General features: G+C 43.5%; 1 protein-coding gene across 7 annotated transcripts in view; it reads right to left on the bottom strand.

Moving 5' to 3' along the window:
- Positions 1 to 20,156, bottom strand: part of LOC131301533 (uncharacterized) — a 66,823-nt gene extending 46,667 nt beyond the window's left edge. The window contains exons 1-7 of one of the 7 annotated variants that reach the window (XR_009191320.1): positions 19,674 to 20,156; positions 19,339 to 19,522; positions 18,989 to 19,245; positions 18,574 to 18,781; positions 16,741 to 17,207; positions 16,195 to 16,650; positions 15,770 to 16,103 (exon numbers count right to left, since the gene is read on the bottom strand). Coding sequence is in view for 1 of the 7 variants with exons in the window: in XM_058327888.1 (XP_058183871.1) it covers positions 16,546 to 16,650; positions 16,741 to 16,836; positions 18,989 to 19,245; positions 19,339 to 19,375 (495 nt within the window). In the remaining 6 variants the exon portion in view is untranslated. The other 6 variants (XR_009191322.1, XR_009191319.1, XR_009191321.1 and 3 more) reach the window with 6 other exon arrangements.
- Between the last annotated feature and the right edge of the window lie 288 nt (positions 20,157 to 20,444).

The raw sequence follows: 20,444 nt of genomic DNA, 5'->3' as shown, positions 1-20,444 counted from the left end.
TTTTGTGTGCCAATGGGAACCCGGGACGGCGGAACCATTGTGAGGATACTCGGGAGTCCGGAACGGCGGAACCGAGGTTGGGTGTGTTGCTTGGTTATCCGCGTTACGGAGCTAATGCAAATATTTTTGTGTGCCAATGGGAACCTGGGACGGTGGAACCATTGTGAGGATACTCGGGAGTCCGGAACCGCGGAACCGAGGTTGGATGTGTAGCTTGGTTATCCGCGTTACGGAGCCAATGCAAATATTTTTGTGTGCCAATGGGAACCCGGGACGGCGGAACCATTGTGAGGATACTCGGGAGTCCGAAATGGCGGAACCGAGGTTGGGTGTGTAGCTTGGTTATCCGTGGTACGGAGCCAATGCAAATGATTTTAAAAAGGTTGGGTGTGTAGCTTGGTTATCCGCGGTACGGAGCCAATGCAAATGTTTTTGTGTTAAACAAATGGTTTTTGAAAGGTTGATTTGTAAATGAAATTGTTGACACAGTCTACGATGAGTCGCGTAGGAGAAACCCAGAAATCTTGGACACCAACGATAGATGATTAATGAATGTGGATGTGTCATTGATTAATTGTGTATATACTTATCATGTGGAAATTGATGTTGTATTATAGCTTTGTTTATAAGTTATGGGTTAGCGGGTATGGGATTTTTCTGCTGAGCTTTGTAGCTCACGGTGTTGCCTTTTTGGTGACCCTGACTTATTATATGGGTGGCGACGCCGGTATAATGTGTCAGATTTTGTAGATGATCAGGGTAAGCAGTTCACCATGGAGGCTTTTAAAGCTGAGGAGCTGGCAAGAATGGAGGAGCTCAGGAGCTGTAGTTAGGAACCGTAGAACCGCCTTCATTTTTGTAAATATTGAACTCTTGTAGGAGTTTTGTTGTAATAAAAGCCAGACTCCATTTGATGTTATCAATAATATGTCTTTTTTAACGTACCCAAAATTCGGGGCGTTACAAGGCTTCCCAGCTGGCAACCCAGATTTGGTCTTGTATGGCCGACATCTGTTCGATATAGCTTGCAGTGGCAGCATCAAAGCCTTTTTGGTATCCATCATCATAGGCAGTCTTCTTAGCACTGTCAATCTCAGACAGTGCCTGACCAAGACTGTCCTCAGAAGTTTCTAACTTCGTCTTCAATCCATTCACCTCCAGATTTGCCTTGTCCCTCTCTCTTTCGAGTCTGGAAATTGTCTGCAATAACTTGGTGTTGTCTCTCAAGAGCCTGTTGCGTTTTGGCTCGATCTCTCGGAGTTTTTGGCCCAATGCAACCATCTTTTGGATAAACTGAGGAAATCCAAAGAAGATAGGGAGCGTAAATATAATAACACGAGATGTTAGGATTTGACTAAAGTTATCATGTCACTTTACCTTTATTCCACTGACGAGACCAGTGGAGATAAGCCGATCAGGTGGCGATCCCAATTCCTTCTGCATGTCAACAGGCAGCAACAACGCTTGTGCAAGTGCCAGTGCAGTTTCTGTAGGGGGATGAAAACAATTGATGCTTCGGATCAACTGGATTGCAACGGCTTTCTCGTGCCTCTTCACCAGAACCCTAATTCGTCGTCGGAACCCTAATCTGCAAAATAGATAGGGGGTGAGCGCACCTCTGCCTCTCATGGCAAAGGCCCTCTGATGCCAAAGTTAGTATCACGTATTAGCAGTCAAACCCTAATTATCAGTAGGAAAGCAATATGAAAGCAATGTATTGCATACCTTTCACCTCTAGTTTTACCTCATATTTATAGATTTATGGATGCTTGCTGCCCAAGTATCCACATTGCCATAGGATTCCTAACTCGTATAGGTAATCCAGGATATCAAGGAGTCTCGTTTCCTTTATCAGTTTATGGAAAAGAGTCCTTTTAAGATTCTTTTCCATTACGGGCCGAACATCCCATTCTCATTGGGTATCTTAACCTGATCCTATATTTCCGGGATCTTTATTCATTTACGGGATATGGCTATTCTGGAATCTTCCAGAGTATTCCCTCTGTTCCTAACACTTGATTGGAGTTCTTTCCTTGTTTGGCCATCTCGTTGCCGAACAGTCTGCCTGGAGCAATGACTTCTCATGTTACTGGTCCATATCGCCGAACACCATCTTGCACGGCGACTGTCCTGTCTATGTTCAAACTATGGTCCCACGTACCATTTGTTCGGATATCAATTGCATCACTTTCAACCCATTATCCCTCGTATCACGTACTCGGTTCTTACTTTATCTGTTCGGCTGTATCGTAACCGAACAGTTCTGTTTGGACCAGCTACTTCACATGCAACTTGGTCCAAGGTAATCGGAATGTCACTATCTGCTGATCAGTCAGCACTGACCGGCGATCAGTCATGTTCAATTTGAACACGCGTTCTTATACACCACGTGTTCGGCAACTAAATGTATATGCTCGAGAATACCTCCCTATAATTGCTCCCCAGCTTCATTCATTTACCACTGTTCGGGGGCAATATATGAAGCTTTAGAAATAAAAAATTTATTTAGATCAGACTCTTCTGATCCCGTGCGGTCACTGCTCTAATATTCATTTGATGCTTTGGCGCTTTTTGCCTTCGTGCCATCCCGAGGCATCGATTCCACGTGGCACGTTTCGTATGCCTATCATTAATCTCGAACTGACGTTCTATGAAACGGCGTCAAAACGGTTTTTGCTTTCCGTTACCTTAACCTGCAATGGCGTGAGAGGAGACGTTTCATCTCCGTTTCTTGCTTTTAAACCCCTGAAAGGGCGTTGTTTGGGTTTTTACCCAAGATACAACTCGAACTTTCAGTTTCTTCTCTCTCTAAGCCTTCCGCCATCGCCGCCGTCTGCAAACTCGATTGCATTCCAGGGAATCATCACAGTATTCTTGTAAGATTCTCGTTCTCACTCCATTTCGTCTGCTTAGGTTTCCATCTGAGATCTCATTCTCATATTCGTGGGTTGTTTCTAGGGTTTCAATTCGTACCCATTTCCAGTTTTTCTTCTTTTCTGAATATACTCATGGCGGATGACAACCCTCCTAGACCCAGTAAATTTAGGAAGCTTTGTGATACCCCTGCTGCCATGGCGGCATTTAGAGAAAAATATAACGTCCCTGAGAATGTAGGTTTTGAACTCGCCCCTTTAGGTGCAGACAGGGATGGCGGTTCATGGGATAGAATGTGTATCCCAATTGTAGCCATAGTCGAAGGTGGGGTTCGTTTTCCCCTCCACCCACTACTCCGCCAGATTTTAAGCTGGTACTGTCTTACACCCATGCAAGTTTCAACCAATGTTTTCAGACTGATAATGGGGACTATAGCCCTAAATGGGATTCTAGAGACCCAATTAGGAATCTGGGACATCCAGTGGTGGTATAGTATAGTACTAAACCCCGAGTACAATACTTACTACTTCAAAGTTAGGAGGGCAGAGAAGCGCTTCGTGCTCAATCTGCCAGATTCTGCTCATGACCACGAGATCGACTTCCTCTATGTGACTGGAGCATTCGAGCCTTTAGGGGAAGATGGCCAAGTGTTGGGGCTCCATTGCCCCCACATATGGGGCTATCCACGTATGCTCTTGCTTTTATCTTTTGCAATTTCTTCATTTACTGCTTTCTCATAGCTTTTCGATATGTCTAACTTTGGTTTTTCAATTCGGATTTCGCAGCTGAAAACGCTAACCACCATCCCAAACGTGTACCGAGCAACATCCGAACAGAGGACATCAACAAAGTCTTAAAATATACAGGCGAGCCTGGTACCCGAACAGCTGGTCGGGGTCGTGACGCTGACGTACTTCTGGGATATGACCCCGCGTACAGAGGTGTCATTGACAGGAGGCTTGCTCACCCCAGCACCAGTGCTGCCTCTACATCAACTGCTCCTCAGCCTAGGAGCACAAGAGCTAACGCTGGAGTAACTGTAGCTGGTCAACTGGGTGAAATCCCTATTTCTAAAGGAGTTCCGTTACCTCGAGTTAGAGTTCGAAGATCCTCTCGGAGACAGGTCATTCCTCTTCAATCCGAACAGCCAGTATTGAATCTTGACACCAGCCAATCGTCCTCTTCAGGTTACTCTCAATCTCCTCCTAACTCAAGCACCATGACACGTCAGCCTTTAAACCTCAGCTCCCTCCTCACCGTCTCTTCTCGGGGATGGGGATCTGGTGGGGTAGCTTCCACAGGGAACGCTCCTCTTGTACCCCGTCGTAACAGAGGAGGTTCGACCCACTCCACTTCATCTCGTGAAGTGGATACTACCGTAGAGGCCAGTGATGCTCACAGAGACAAACGGCCTAGATCAGAAGACTCAACTGGTACTGCTTCTCAAGCAGATACTGAAACACATCACCCTGTTTCACCAATTTCCCAAGTACTTCCTCAAACATGGACTCTCCATTCACTAGAGGAGACCGTCCCGTTCACGTCGGGGATAGTGCTAGTTCGTCGGAAACAGCACTTGCTTTGGCTCAAGGGTTGCTACTCCCTGTTGACATACAGAAGGAGTCTTCGTCTCCCCCTGATCGGCTTGTGTCCACTGGTCTCATCAGTGGGATCAAGGTAACAAAAACTTCTCTTTTTGTTTTAAAGCCCCATCTTTGTAATATTTAAGAGAAATGTTACTCACGTTTTGGTATTGCTACAGTTTATCCAAAAAATGGTCGTATTGGGCCAAAAATTCCAGGAAGCTGAAGCCGAGAGGATCAAGCTTTTAAATGACAACACTAGGCTGATCCGAACAGTCACAAGATTAGAGAGGGAAAGAGATAAAGCTAAAGCTGATCTCTCCGAGACAAAAGGCAAGCTTGAGACCACGGAGGAAAGCCTTCATCAAGTTTTGGCCGAGATGGACAGCACCAAAAAGGCATCCTTCGAAGATGGTTATCAGAAAGGTTTTGATGCCACAACGGCTAGCTATGTAGAGCAGATGCCGATCATTCAGGACGAGATCTGGGTTGCTTGCTGGGAGGCGTGCCTTACAAAGATAGGAGTTGCTAAGGATTCTCCCTTATGGGTTGAGAATGATCTACCAAGTCGCCAAGTTACAGCTCCAACGGATGATGTTGATCAACAGATTGACGACTTTGCAGACGTTGATGAAGAAATACATGTAGAATCACAAGATGATGTTGATCAATCATCTGTTCGGGAAGTGACCACTGAGATTGTTGTCCCAGAGGTACAAACTGCTGCTGCTGCTGCTGTTGCTGGGGCTGATGTCCCTCCAGAGATTCAGAACCTAGATTGAAAAAGTAGCAGGTAGTTTTTTGTTTGATTTAAATCACTTGGCTGGTCCTGCATGACCATAGCTTCTTTACCCTGCGTGGTACCAGTACTGTCTCTATTTTGATAACACAGGTATTCAGCCCTTCGTGGCATAACCTTTATGTTTTTGTTCGGCTATCCTCGTGTTTGCATCTGTTCGGATGCAAATAGTTTTAATCTTAAGTATTTCGTACTTTGATCATTTTAATCATATCTTTTGCCTGTTTGCATAAGTATTTCGTACTTTTAGCAAATCCTACAAACATGATTATTTGTACTGAATCTAAATCTTTAAACTTATTTGCGTCGCAGTTTCTCGTACTGTTGACTTGTATTTTTCACGTAAATACATACAAGTGTATTCATACCTAAAAATTGTTGCAACAGATTGTTAAGTTTCACGTACTCAACCAAATTTAAGTTTCACGTACTTGAATTAGTGTGGCTTAACATATATTCGTTATGCTTTAAGCCACACCAATAAATTTTTACAAGTGTCTCGTACTGTAAATTCCATACAAGTGTGTTCATACTCGTATTCATTAAGTTTCACGTACTTAGAACATCACACAAATGTTTCGTACTTGCGTTTAAGTTTCACGTAATTTAAGAATCATACTTGCGTTTAAGTTTCACGTACTTAAACAAGGCATACAAGTGTGCTCATACTTGTGTTTAATAAGTTTCACGTACTTAACTATTCATAAGTGTTTCATACTTGTGTTTAATAAGTTTCACGTACTTAACTGTTCTTAACTGTTTACCGTGCTCCCTAATACGAATGAGGGAAACCAATCTCGTAGGTCGTATTTAAAACAAATACCAACAGTTACACTAGAACACAACAGTTATACTAAAAGGTGATTTTATTCTTAATCTGTAAAACTCAAGAGGGCGTTATTCGTACCCCTTGTAACTAGAATAATCAAAAACTAGAACAAAGGAATTATATTCGTAATTCCCACACAAGTACGTAGTGCAAATCTAAAACAGAACTGAAATGATTCTTTAAACAAAGAATTTTCGTAGATTATGGACATTCCAAGGCCTCGGAAGTGGATGTCCATCCAAATCTGCCAATTTGTAGGCCCCTATACCAACAATCTCGGTAACTCGATAAGGGCCTTCCCAATTGGCCCCCAACTTACCTTCATTGGCCACCTTGGTGTTGCCGAGCACTTTTCGTAGTACGAGGTCCCCAACACCAAACTCTCGAGAGTGAACATGCTTGTTATAGCTCTTCATTAGCTGCTCCTGGTAGGAAGCCAGATGGACCAATGCCCTTTCTCTCCTCTCCTCGGCGAGATCAAGCTCGATTTCAAGGGCCTTGTCACTGCCTCCACTTTCAACCAAAACGGTCCTGTTGGTCGGCAAACCGACTTCCAAAGGTATGACAGCCTCTGTTCCATAAGCTAATGAATAGGGGGTCTCTCCCGTAGACCTCCTAGGCGTTGTTCGGTGTGCCCATAAAACCAATGGTAACTCGTCAGGCCACTTCCCCTTAGCTTTGTCCAGCCGTTTCTTGATCCCGTCAAGGATAGTTTTATTAGACGCCTCTGCTTGCCCATTACTCTAAGGGTAGGCTGGGGTGGAATAATAATTTCGTATTCCATACTGAGCACAAAAAGCCTTGAATTTCTTCTGAAATTGGGATATCCATTATCTGTGATCAATGAGTATGGGACCCCAAAGCGAGTGATGATGCTTTTCCACACGAACCTTTCTATCATAGGCTCAGTGATTTTGGCCAGTGGTTCTGCCTCAATCCACTTAGTAAAATAGTCAGTTGCCACAAGCAGGAATTTTTGATTCCCAGTCGCTTTGTGTAGTGGACCCATGATGTCCATCCCCCATTGAGCAAACGGCCAGGGACTTGTCAAAGGCACGAGATCCTCGGCGGGTGTTCAAATCATTGGTGAGAATTTTTGACACTTTTCACAAATCTTCACATACACCTTTGCATCTTCCTACATGTGTGGCCACCAGTAGCCTTGGGTAATTGCTCGGTGGGCAATGGATCTGCCTCCAGCATGGCTCCCACATGTTCCCTCGTGGATTTCATGAAGAAATTTCTGCACCATCTCAGGATGCACACATAGCAAATATGGGCCTGTAAAGGATTTCCTGTATAACTTATCCTCTGGGGACAGCCAGAACCGAGCAGATTCGATTCTTATCTTGTGGGCCTCCTTTTTGTCAGGAGGGAGTATCTCGTCTCGTAAGAACTCCATGATTGGGTCCATCCAACTTCTTCCTTGGTTCACGTCCAAGACCAAGTCTATGTTCCTCCCAATGCTCGGCTCATTCAGATATTCTACTGCCACCTTCCTTTTGAACTCAGTTGGGACAGCTGCAGCCAACCAAGCTAATGAATCTGCATGAGCATTCTGTCCAGAGCTTATCTATTCAATATACACCCTCTCAAAGGTATCAAGCAGGTCCTTGACTGCCTGCACGTAGGCCACCATCTTTTCATTTCGAGTTTCGTACTCGCCGGACAGCTGGTTCACCACAAGCTGTGAATCACAATACACCCTTACCCGTCTTGCTTTTAGGGTTTTTGCACTCCTCAATCCAGCTAAAAGTGCCTCGTACTCTGCCACATTATTTGACGCACTAAAGCCTAGCCGAACAGATAGCTCTAACATCACTCCATCAGGGGGAAAAAGCACAATCCCAATCCCTGACCCTGTGTTACATGCTGATCCGTCAACATACCGCTTCCATTCCATGGGATCTTGTTCGGCTGGGGGTTGATTCTTTATGGGTGATGTCTCTGTTGCCTGCTCCTTTCTCGTAGGAGGTTGGGGAGCCACCGTGGGAGAAAACTCCGCCACAAAATCAGCCAACACTTGGCCTTTGATTGCTGTGCGTGGCTGATAATCAAGATCGTATTGACTTAACTCCACGGACCACATCTAGATCCTCCCCGAGAAGTCTGCTTTTCGTAGCAGTGATTTCAATGGAAACTCAGTGTAAATCACAACCTTATGGCTTTGGAAGTAATGTGGCAGCTTCCTCGTGGCTATCCTAAGTGCCAGGACAAGCTTTTCTAAAGGCAGATATCTCGTTTCCGCATCTAGCAATGTCTTGCTAACATAATAAACAGGGATTTGTTCCATCCTTAAGTCCCTTAACAGAACTGCACTTACTGCATGCTCGAAAATAGCTAAATACATAATTAAAGACTCACCTTGTTGCGGTGTTGACAAAAGTGGGGGCTCGGCCAGATACTTCTTCAAGTTCTGGAAGGCTTGTTCACACTCTGCTCCCCATTCAAATCCCTCCCTCTTTTTCAGCAATTGAAAAAAGGGTCTACACTTATCACTTGACCTGCTGATGAATCTGTTAAGTGCTGCTGCCATTCCAGTCAGTCTCTGGACTTCCTTTGTGGTTTTGGGACTTTGTAGCCTCTGTAGGGCAGCAATCTGATCGGGATTAGCCTCTATCCCTCTCATGGTTACCAAATGACCCAAGAACTTTCCTGAACCAACTCCAAACGCACATTTCGAGGCGTTGAGTTTCAATTTGTACTTTCTCAAGATTTCGAAAACCTCTTTCAAATCAGCTATATGCCCCTGTTTATCTCGAGTTTTTACCATCATATCATCTACGTAAACTTCCATAATCTTTCCAAGCAATTTCTTGAACATGATGGTTGCAAGTCTTTGGTAAGTTGCCCCAGCATTTTTTAGCCCAAACGGCATAACACTATAGCAGTACAACCCTCGTGGCGTGATAAACGAAGTCTTCTCCTGATCAGGGCCGAACATTGCAATTTGATGATACCCTCTATATGCATCAAGAAAACTCATTCGTTCGTAACCAGCGGTTGCATCAACCAATTGGTCAATCCTGGGCAGAGGAAAGCTATCCTTAGGACATGCTTTGTTGAAGTCTGTGAAGTCTACGCAGACTCGCCACTTCCCATTCTTTTTCTTCACCACAACGGTGTTAGATAACCATTCTGGGTAGTAGACCTCGCGTATCGCTTTAGCCTCCAGTAAACGATCGACTTCTTCTATTACTGCATCCACATGCTGAACGGCTGCCCTTCGTTTTTTCTGAATGACCGGTTTATGCTGGGGATCTATGTTCAAATGATGACAGATCACATCTGCATCCACTCCGGGCATCTCCTCTGGTTCCCATGCAAATACATCGACATATTCCTTCAGAAATCTTATTGACTCGGCCTTTTCCTCTGCTGGTAATGATTCCCCAATTAAAAAATATCTTTCAGGATCAGTTTCGCTGATCTGAATCTTTTCCAAACCTTCAACCACTTTTTCAGCCGGGCTTCTTCCAACATCCTCGATAGTTGGTTGATCCGGTGCTTCCAACGTATGAACATGGTGGACTTTTGGGGCTGTTTTAATGATGGAGATCAAACACTGTTGAGCCACTTTCTGATTGCCTCTGAGCACTTCAACCCCATTCGATCCTGGGAACTTCAACATCTGATGATAAGTTGAGGATACCGCCCTCATCTTGTGCAACCATGTCCTTCCTATAATCGCGTTATAGGAAGAGGGAACATCGACTACTAAGAAATCTGTCCTCAATACCACGGTTCCAGCCCGAACAGGTAGTGTTACCTTTCCAAGGGGCCAGACTGCTCCTGCACCGAAGCCGATCAGGGGTGTTGTAGATTGCTCTAAATCTGTTTGGGCCAATCCCAGCTTCTTGAACGCATCGTAGTACAACACCACTGTACAACTTCCTGAGTCCACAAGGATCCTCTCAATGTCATATTCCCCAACTCGTAGGGTTACGACCAATGCATCGTTGTGGGGTATTTGGACCTCTCCTAGGTCATCATCACTGAATGCCAAGCTCTCATTGCACACATCAGTCTCTCGCCCTCTCTTGTTTCCCAATCGCATCACGTGCTGATCGTGCTTAACTTGCCTTTGTAACAGCCTAACCTCTTTTCTCGTATAAGGTGTGGCCAACCCATGTATCATATGGATTATTCCTTTAGGGTTTTGCTCGTAACCCAGCTCCATAGCCTTCCCTTTCTCCTTAGGATCCTCCTGGATAAATTCCTTGAGATAGCCTCGAGAGACCAAATCATCAAGGTGCCTCTTGTACATCTCACAATCCTCGGTCATGTGGCCCCAATCTTTGTGGTAACTGCAGTGCTGATTCGTAGCACATTTTGCATCCTTGTCTCCGCCTAGACTCGGGGGCCACTTGAAATATGGCTGATTCTTTATTCGATAAAGAATCCTGTATATTGGTTCCTTCCAAACCGTAGTGATAGAAAAGAAAGCTTTTGGGTCAGGAGCTTGCTTATCTTTGTACGGCTCTTTCTTAGCCTGCCCATATTCCCTTTTCTCTCTATAAGTCTTGGGCTCTGGCTTATCCACCTTTTTGGCAGGTGCCTTCGGCTGTTCGGCAACCGTCCTGCCATCCTCACGGAGTATGTCATCCTCCATTCTGGCGTGTTGCTCTATCCGTTCCATCAATTTAGCCAAAGTGGCTACTGGATGTTTATTCAATGATCGGCGTAGCTCCCCCCGAACAGGTAAACCAGTCTTGAAGGTGGCTATTGCGTATTCCTCACTGCAACTTTCAATCTCGTTGAAAGTTTCCCAGTACTTCTTTGCATAATCCCTAATTTGCTCGTTCTCCTCCTGTTTCATGGTGGAAAGACTCTCAAAGGTCTTTGGGGCTTTTCTGCTTGTCAAGAACCGAGCAGTGAATTCCTCGGCCAACTGCCTCCATCCTCGTATGGATCGTGGGGCTAGTTTATGAAACCAGGATAAAGCCACTTTGCCCAGACTGGAGGGAAACATCTTGCACAAGATGGAATCATCCCCTTCATGCATAAACATAGCCTGTTGATAATGCTGTATGTGAGCCACGGGATTCGTATTTGTCTCGTAAAGTACGAACGCATCGTGCTTCACTCTGCTCGGCAACCTAGCCTCTTGCAGCCTCTTTGTAAATGGGGAGGCCGCAATATTACTTAATGCCTTGCATGCTGCTTCTCGTGCAGTCACTGCCCCATCCTCGAACTCCTTTGATTTGTGAGCCGCGGCTTTGGCCCAATCAGCATCAGGTCTCTCGTACCTGTCTCGATGGTGTTTCCTTGTTCCTTCCTCTTCGGGGGTGGAACTTCTGTCTCTGCTCCTCCTTTTTCGTGAAGAAACCCTTCTCTCGGGTGTTCGGGTCTTGCTCCTCTCTTTTCGTGGAGAAGCCCTATGTCGCTTTGGGGTTGGACTTCTGCTTCTGCTCCTTCTCCCTCGTGAAGGAGCTTTTCTGTATTGTACCACAGCATACCCACTGCTTCTAGAATTTCTTCGAGATAGTCCGGAATCCTCTGGATGTTCCCTGATTCTTTCTAATTCTCTGATCTCATGCTCTCATTTTTTAATCAGACGAGCATACACCTCGACTTCTTGCCTCTTTTTATCAAGAAGGTCGTCACTACGGTCCTCACTCCTGGAGTGTGCGACCGATCCCTCCCTTCGATGGGATTTACTCCTTCTCGTGGATCTCGAAGCCGTCTCTCCATCTCCTCTATTTTTGGAGTTGTGATGGACGGTAAGGGGGCGGTCCTTACTCGTGGTCCTCCTGTGCCCACCCTGGGGCTTTCTCGGAGCCCCAGGTGGTGATTTGTCCCTTCCTTCATCTAACACATCTTTTGGGTCATGCGGTGTTGCTGGAGTTACTTCCACCATGGTCGTATTTCAAAAGGGAACTCGTTCGTTTCCCACAAACGGCGCCAATTGTAGGGGGTGAAAACAATTGATGCTTCGGATCAACTGGATTGCAACGGCTTTCTCGTGCCTCTTCACCGGAACCCTAATTCGTCGTCGGAACCCTAATCTGCAAAATAGACAGGGGGTGAGTGCACCTCTGCCTCTCATGGCAAAGGCCCTCTGATGCCAAAGTTAATATCACGTACTAGCAGTCAAACCCTAAATATCAGTAGGAAAGCAATATGAAAGCAATGTATTGCGTACCTTTCACCTCTAGTTTTACCTCATATTTATAGATTTATGGATGCTTGCTGCCCAAGTATCCACATTGCCATAGGATTCCTAACTCGTATAGGAAACCCAGGATATCAAGGAGTCTTGTTTCCTTTATCAGTTTATGGAAAAGAGTCCTTTTAAGATTCTTTTCCATTACGGGCCGAACATCCCATTCTCATTGGGTATCTTAACCTGATCCTATATTCTCGGGATCTTTATTCCTTTATGGGATATGGCTATTTTGGAATCTTCCAGAGTATTCCCTCTGTTCCTAACACTTGATTGGAGTTCTTTCCTTGTTTGGCCATTTCGTTGCCGAACAGTCTGCCTGGACCAATGACTTCTCATGTTACTGGTCCATATCGCCGAACACCATCTTGCACGGCGACTGTCCTGTCTATGTTCAAACTATGGTCCCACGTACCATTTGTTCAGATATCAATTGCATCGCTTTCAACCTATTATCCCTCGAATCACGTACTCGGTTCTTACTTTATCTGTTCGACTGTATCGTAACCGAACAGTTCTGTTTGGACCAGCTACTTCGCATGCAACTTGGTCCAAGGTAATCAGAATGTCACTATCTGCTGATCAGTCAGTACTGACCGGCGATCAGTCATGTTATTTGAACACGTGTTCTTATACACCACGTGTTCGGCAACTAAATGTATATGCTCGGGAATACCTCCCTACAGTTTCTGAGGAACTTGCACTATCACTAACTTTAATGGGCCGATCACCCCTAATGAGTTGGGGGGGGCAAGTTTGAGGTAGAACTTGGGTACTCAGCGAAAGAGGTTCTTGAACCGAAGCTGCGGCTTGTGCGGCAGCATCATCGGAGTCTTCTGTTCTAGGACGTTTGTCCCAATAAGCATCATCGGCTCCGTGGACAGGGTCAGATCCTTGGGGAGATGAAGAAGACCGGGTAGAACCACCTCTATTGCGGTGGGGAGGTGGCGAAGCATGCCCAGTTGATACTGCCCTCCCAGCACCACAACCCCGCCTGGAGACGGTAAGTAGAGAGCTCAAATTCAAAGGTTGGCGAGTCATCGTACCTGAATTTGGTGGGGACGGAGAATATCCAGATGAGGAGGATTGGCTGGTATCATGCTCGAAAGCTGGCTGTTCGGCTTGACGTTAGTATGTCCTTCTAAGGATTAAACGAGGCAGTGGAATGCCCTCGGAGAAGGGTACTTCACCTGGTTGCCCGGCAACAGTAACCCCAGCATTGGATCTCAAACTCCTTGATTGGGGAGCAGTCGAAGTTGAGGCAGCACTAGTACTTGGGTTGGCAAGTCTTCTGTCAATAACACCTCTGTAAGCAGGATCGTATCCCAGCAGTACGTCTGCGTTACGACCCTAACCAGCTGACGAGGTACCAGGCTCACTTGTATATTTCAAAACCTTGTTGATCTCTGCTGTTCGAATGTAGCTTGGTTCTCGTCTAAGACGCTTGTTGGCGTTATCCGCTGCAAGTTGAAGCATAAAATATGGGATAAGTAAAGTACAGAAAAGCAATAGAAGGAAATTACGAATAGAACAAAACAAATTAGGAGCATACGTGGGTAGCCCCAAACATGGGGGCAATGGAGGCCCACCACTTGGCCATCTTCCCCCATTGGCTCGAATGCTTCGGTAACATAGAGGAAATCAATCTCATGATCACGAGCAGAGTTTGGCAGGTTTAGCACGAGACGCTTTTCTGCCCTCCTAACTTTGAAGTAGTAAGTGTTGTATTCAGGATTCAACACAATACTATACCACCACTGAATGTCCCAAATTCCTAGTTGGGTCCCTAAAATCCTATTCAGAGCTACAACCCCCATTACCAGCCTAAAGACATTGGTCAAAACTTGCATGGGGGTAAGACGATACCAGTTCAGAACTTGGCGGAGTAGTGGGTGAAGAGGGAAACGAACTCCGCCCTTGACAATAGCCACAATGGGGATACACATTCTATCCTACGAACCACCATCCCTATCCGTACCTAAAGGGGCGAGTTCGAGCCCCACATTATCAAGAACGCTATATTTAGCCCTAAATGCCGCCATGGCAGTAGGTGTTTCACAAAGTTTCCTAGACTTGCTGGGTTTTGGAAGGTTTCATTATCATCCGTCATGGATACAGAAGAAATGAACAGGACGAAATTTGAAACTAGGTGCGATCGAAACCTAACAAAAGAATAAAATCTGCGAATAAATCTTAGAATAAGATGCGAGAAGAAGCGAGAATGAGAGTTTTACGAAGCTGTTACAGCGGTTGCCTGAGATACAATCAAGTTGCAGATGGCGTAGATGGCAGAAGAAAGTGAAGAAAGCTCTCGCCTGGTTATAGAGAGAGAAAAGGATGAGATTCAAGTCTTGGGTGAAAAGCCCAAAAAATCCCTTTTTGGGTTTAAAAGTGAGGGACAGAGATGAAACGTCCCCTCTCATACCGTTACGGGAAAAGAAACGAAAAGTAATACTGTTTAGACACCATTTGGCTTGAACGTCAGTCAAAATTAAATGCAAGGTATACGAAATACGCCATGTGGAGTTCCTGCCTCGAGACGACATAATGATTTAAGCGCCAAGAGCATTGACGACAAGACTATATAGGATCTGAAGAGTTGAAAGCCTAGCTCAAAGGTCTATTTCTAGTTTTACCAATTGCCCCCGAACATTGGCAAAAGGCAAAACTGGGGAGCAATTGTAAGGAGGTATTCCCGAACAGATAGAATTAGTAAACATGGTACGAGGGACCATGGAATGAATATAATAGAAACGGTGACATGCAAAGTCACTGCCCAGGCAGTACTGTTCGGCAAAGAGAGAGAAGCCGAACAGAGGGGGAACTCCTGAGAAGACATTTTAGCCTAAGTAATTGATAAAGGACCAGTTACATGTGAAGTAACTGGACCATACAGTCTGTTCGGCAATAAGATATCCAAACAGAGAGAGAATTCTAATCAAAGTGCTGAAGTAGAGGGAACATTCTGGAAGGGTCCAGAGAAAGTGTATTCCGTTAAAGAATGAGTTCCCGAGAATGCAAGATCTTGGAAAGATACCCAACGGGAGTGGGATGTTCGGCTAGTCATGAAAAAGAGTCCTAAAAGGACTAAGGTAATGAACTGATAAGGGAACGAGAATCTAAGATATCGTGGGTTTCCTATACGAGATAGGAATCCTAGGGTAACAAGAATGCTTGGGCAGCAAGCATCCTTGAATCTATAAATATGAGGTAAAACCTAGAGGCAAAAGGTACGCAAATCATTGCATTCATACGATACTTCCTATTGATATTTAGGGTTTTCTACAAGTACGTGATACTAACTTAGGCATCGGAAGGCCTTTGCCACGAGAGGCAAAGGTGCACTCACCCCTTGTCTGTTTGCAGATTAGTGCTCAGGCGACGAACTAGGGCTCCGGTGAAGAGGCGAGGGAAGTCGTTGCAATCTGGTGCAATTCTAAGCACCAATTGTTTTCTCCCCCCCTACATTTATCATCCATGAGAACACTTCGATATGGAGGAGAGTAAAAGTTTAATACCCTGGGGAAGAAGAGTCTAGAATAACAAAGTCAGCAGGCCATGCGATGGTACTTCCCACAGCATGTACGATAAAGGTCATATCACTTGGAGCCCTCCACAGAAACTCTTCAGGTTTCTTTGCTGCATCCACCCAAACTTTCATTGCATTAGGGCTGATCAGAACATAATGAGCATTGGAATGTGGATCACTTGAAGCCCAACGCCCCTCCGCTACTACGTCTCCCGTCCCCATCCAATCTAGTAACTTGCACTTGGTAATGTCACTCTGTGGATGACATGTTACCGATGGAGGGGTGTAGTTGGTGTTGCTTCAGTTGTTACCGGATTTTGAACCTAGAAAGTTCAACAATAGGAAACAAATAAAATGTCATTAATCAAACTAGTCTGAAATGACCACCAACGAAGAAAACGATAACTGACTTACTTGGCTTTCCTTTAACTCGTCAATTGTATTTCGCATATCCGACATTTGAGACTTCATCTGAGCATTTTCTTCACGTAATTCAGCAAATTGACCATTCATTTGTGATAATATAGTTCATCTTGTTTGAGTGACTCCTTTTCCAAATGTTCTTACACGGCCATTCCTCTCAGCACCAAGCACTTTAGAAACAGCATCTTCTTTCAGATTAGTTTAATTCTATCCATTCCGTTCAATTTTTCCCATATCTTCATAAAAATGGCATAATAAAAAAATAATGCAAATGACTAATGAGACTGTCAAACATATATAACAAATAAAACACACAAATAAAGAATGAGCCATGGCCTTTACAATCTTTTGTGCAACATTCTTGTTCTTGGGTTTTCCATTCTTTTCTCTATGTCCATCGGCCCAAACAATGGCTCTACTTATGGAGGCAACATTTCTTTTCGCTTTCTAGAGTAAAAACAAATATCTGATCAGAATTCAATTGAGTTTATAATATAAAGTCCAATGATTTTTGATAATGAACAAAAGAGGTATTACCAACTCAGTAGTCAACCGTGCATATCCCTTACGACTCATAGTAAGCTGCAGCTCCAACTGTTTCTCTCTCATAGCTTTAAAGTTCTCGCTTTTCACCTAAAGTCAAGAATAAACCAAAATCAAGTCCTAAATGCAGCAAAGAAAGGGTAGTAGCAACTCCTAAATATAGTAGAGAAAAACCCGTAGCAACATGAAAAGCACACAAGGCTGAATAAGGTTACAGCAGAAACAGCATCAAAACAGCCGCATAACAGGCAGCAAAACAGCAGCAACCCAACAAAGCCGTAGTAGTAACAAATCAGTCCAACAAAGCCATAGCAGCAACAATACTGGACAGCCAAAATAATGCAGAAGCATGGATGGAAAGCACAATGCAGTCCTGTTTTTGGAACATTCCACAAGTAAACAACAGGATACGCCATCGTGGCTCAATAATAGTGCCCATAGCAGAACCATAACAGTAGCAGCTGAAACAGAAAAATAGCCAAACATGGACCTCATAAAAGTAGCCAAATAGCAGCCAACACCCGCAAAATAATCACTATATAGTAATGAAAACAAATGCAGACTTGCATCTAGAGTTGTAAAACATTGCACAATGGCAGCTTGCCTGCTTACTGCCAAGTCATGATCTCTATTTTGCCAAGTCATGATTCGTGCAAGCTATGCTATGACTTATTACACCAAAGCACCTTTTTTTAGTAAAGTTGTATGATTCCACCTTATCACTAAGGTACCCAATGCAACATTTCCTGTGATTCCTCGTATATAATAGGATTAAGCTTATTTATGAAATGCGTAGATACTTAGGCTGCTTAAGTTCTAATCTGACCATGGCCCCACCCATTTAGACATTACTGCTAGAGATTGTAATGGTCTGGTGTAGAGTGAGGACCACACACACGAATCCTTCTGGCCAAGCAAGCTTTAATTGTCCACCTCAAAACTTTAATCTCGGATGGAGCCACTTTATTCATGAAAAAGATCTCATTATTATACTGGGTTACAATGAAGAAGCGATAGTTCAACTAGTCCTTAAACTTTTGAGTCTTTTGGGAGCAAGAGACAGAAGTTGGGGACTTGAAGGATTCAAGGTCGTCCATACGTTACCATCCAAGTATTGGTGTGTTCAATGGGCAACATGTGTACATAAACATTGGTATTTTTCTTCGTTACACAAATAAGAGTAATGAGTTCTCTCTCTCAGGTCTTTTGTGTATTGGTGGACTCAAGGTGGATGCCCCAAACCAATGGCTCTATGAACTGTGAGCATAAACTGCCTAGTTGAAGTCTCTCATATCTTTAATATGATCAGAATAGTCTTCAATGGTGGATTACTTGATGTTTGATATCTAGGCAGTACCTCTTATTTTCTGCATCTTTTGGTAACGACGGCAGATGGTGTTAACACTAATTTCTTTAGTTAACTTTGAGAATATTTGGGTAGATACTGAACCTCCTAAACCAAGTGCCTCAGCTAGGATAGGTGGTGATTGTGGTGTGCTGGCATGAAGAGAAGTGACAATCAAAGAGGGTAGGGAAAGAAGACCTAAGTATGCTTATTTAAGTAGTTCTAAAAAAGCAGATTCCATACTCGATTTGCAAAACCACTCTTTATTAGTAGTTGATCAATGTTCGTTTGTGGAGATTGATATGGAGCATAAGCAAGAAAGCAGCATTTTCAGCTACAACCGTTTTAGTAGTTCATCTAAACAAAGTAGATACAAGATATTTTGTATGCTGAAACTAGCGAGATATGAACAAAACAAGAGTTCATTCCAGTAGCATTTTCAGGAATAAAGTGGTGGAGTGGTATGAATAGGGTGCACATACCTTGAATTCTTTACTAGTCTTTTCCTTCACAAAATCCCTCCAATCATGCAGCGATTTGATGTTATCAAGCTGTAGCTTTAGCCTTTCTTCCTCATTTGAAGCGTTTCTTACTTTTTTTTACTAATATCGACTTTGAGGCTCTCCAATCTTCATTCATTCTCCGAAAAACCATTTGTCTATGCCATTCTTCATGAAGATTGAATCTTACCTAAAATTTTGAATGTAACTTGCATGAAATTCTATAATTTTTACTTCCACAAGAGTAACTTAGGGAAAAAAAAGAGTTGAAGTCATGAAATTCTAACTCTATGCCCTTCTTCATGAAGATTGGATCAGTCAAGATATGAAAAAAGAGAGTTGAAATTCTACTATCATGTAACTAAAAGCATTATAATAGTTGGGCACTATGACATACCTGAATGGATTGCCATAGGATTTCTGGCATTCCCGAAGGAAGCTTTCGCCAATCCAAAAGTGTATATGGTACAATCTCTCGAACTAGAGGTCCCAAGAAAGAAGACAACTTGACTGATCCCTCACCTATTGGTTCACCATTCTCATCAAACTTAACGTCAATCCGACTACTTTCATCTATAGGAATGGTTTTCAGCTTGGTCAGGCCTCTTTTGTGTTTGAGATTTTGTGACGTTCTTGAAGGGATTGCAGGAGTTTCTATAGAGATTTGCATTGGATATGAATGTACTTCTAAATATTACATAAAAAAAGTAAACAAACAAGAAATAAACTCATAATATTGTTTCTCACCCAAACAACCGACAACCGTATGTGGGCTACAAAACATGTTAGTTTGTTCAATAGGTGATGTGGGAAGCTGCTACGCTTGGGTTGCACCCTGGGTGCTGCCACCCTGTTCTTGAGTTCTTTGTGATTTTCTCAGAGGTTGGGCACTAGAACAAGCCTTCTTCTTTCTTGGACCTGTACCATTCACCTGAAAATATGAAAGAAGCAATGCATGAATGAAGGGGAGTGGACAACATTGTAATGACCATGTAAATTATAAAAAGAAAATTTATATGGAAAACATGTAGAAGTACATTAATCTATCAAAGAGTATACTATACATCCTATAGAAACATCACCTCATTTGTTTTAGACCCTTCATCATTGTCACTATTAGAACTCAGCCTTTCTTCACCATCAAATAGTCAACGTCATCATCACCATTGACTGCATGCCCAATGTCAACTTCTTCCTTATCATTAAATTTACCGATGGCACTTTGATTTAAGCCCAACAAAAACTTTAGCACATTCTTGATTCCAGCAGCCTTCAATTGTACTAAGTTTTGTTCCATTTTTTTTCTGCTTTAACCTTTCATAGCCTATCAACATTTTGGACAAGTGCCTCGGCTGGATATACATGTTACTGAATATATAAAAGAAACAAGTTAACAGAAAAAACAAACCAATCTGCACCAGTAACGTAGCAGCAACTAGAAATTAACTTAACGAATATCCAAGTATAATATGAACAACAAATTAAGGCATGATGGCAAGATACAAACCAAAAGAGACAAACCAAAAGATCCTGGGAGGTGCCTTTAGTACAACATACCAAAAGTTACAAACCAAAACAGATCCTAGCAAGATACAAACGAAAAAGAAAAACCAAAAGTTACAAGGCGCAATGACTAGAAACATCCGACAATGTTTGCAAGGGCATAGAATCTTTCCTAAATATCCTGGGATTTGATTAGCCATCTCCACAAAGTTCAATGCTACGTTCATATACTCGTCAGTGCATCTACAAATGTACAAGCTAAGTGTGTTAAATGTTTTAAAATATATAACTAGTTTATCTATAGTTGTCTAAAAAAGTTTTCTATTACCTATGCAAATGCACCCAATCTT

The sequence above is a fragment of the Rhododendron vialii genome, chromosome 9a (genome assembly GCF_030253575.1).
Source record: "Rhododendron vialii isolate Sample 1 chromosome 9a, ASM3025357v1".
Taxonomy (NCBI): Eukaryota; Viridiplantae; Streptophyta; class Magnoliopsida; order Ericales; family Ericaceae; genus Rhododendron; species Rhododendron vialii.
The sequence above is the reverse complement of the archived record's forward strand: the minus strand, read 5'-3'. Positions and strand labels throughout refer to the sequence as shown.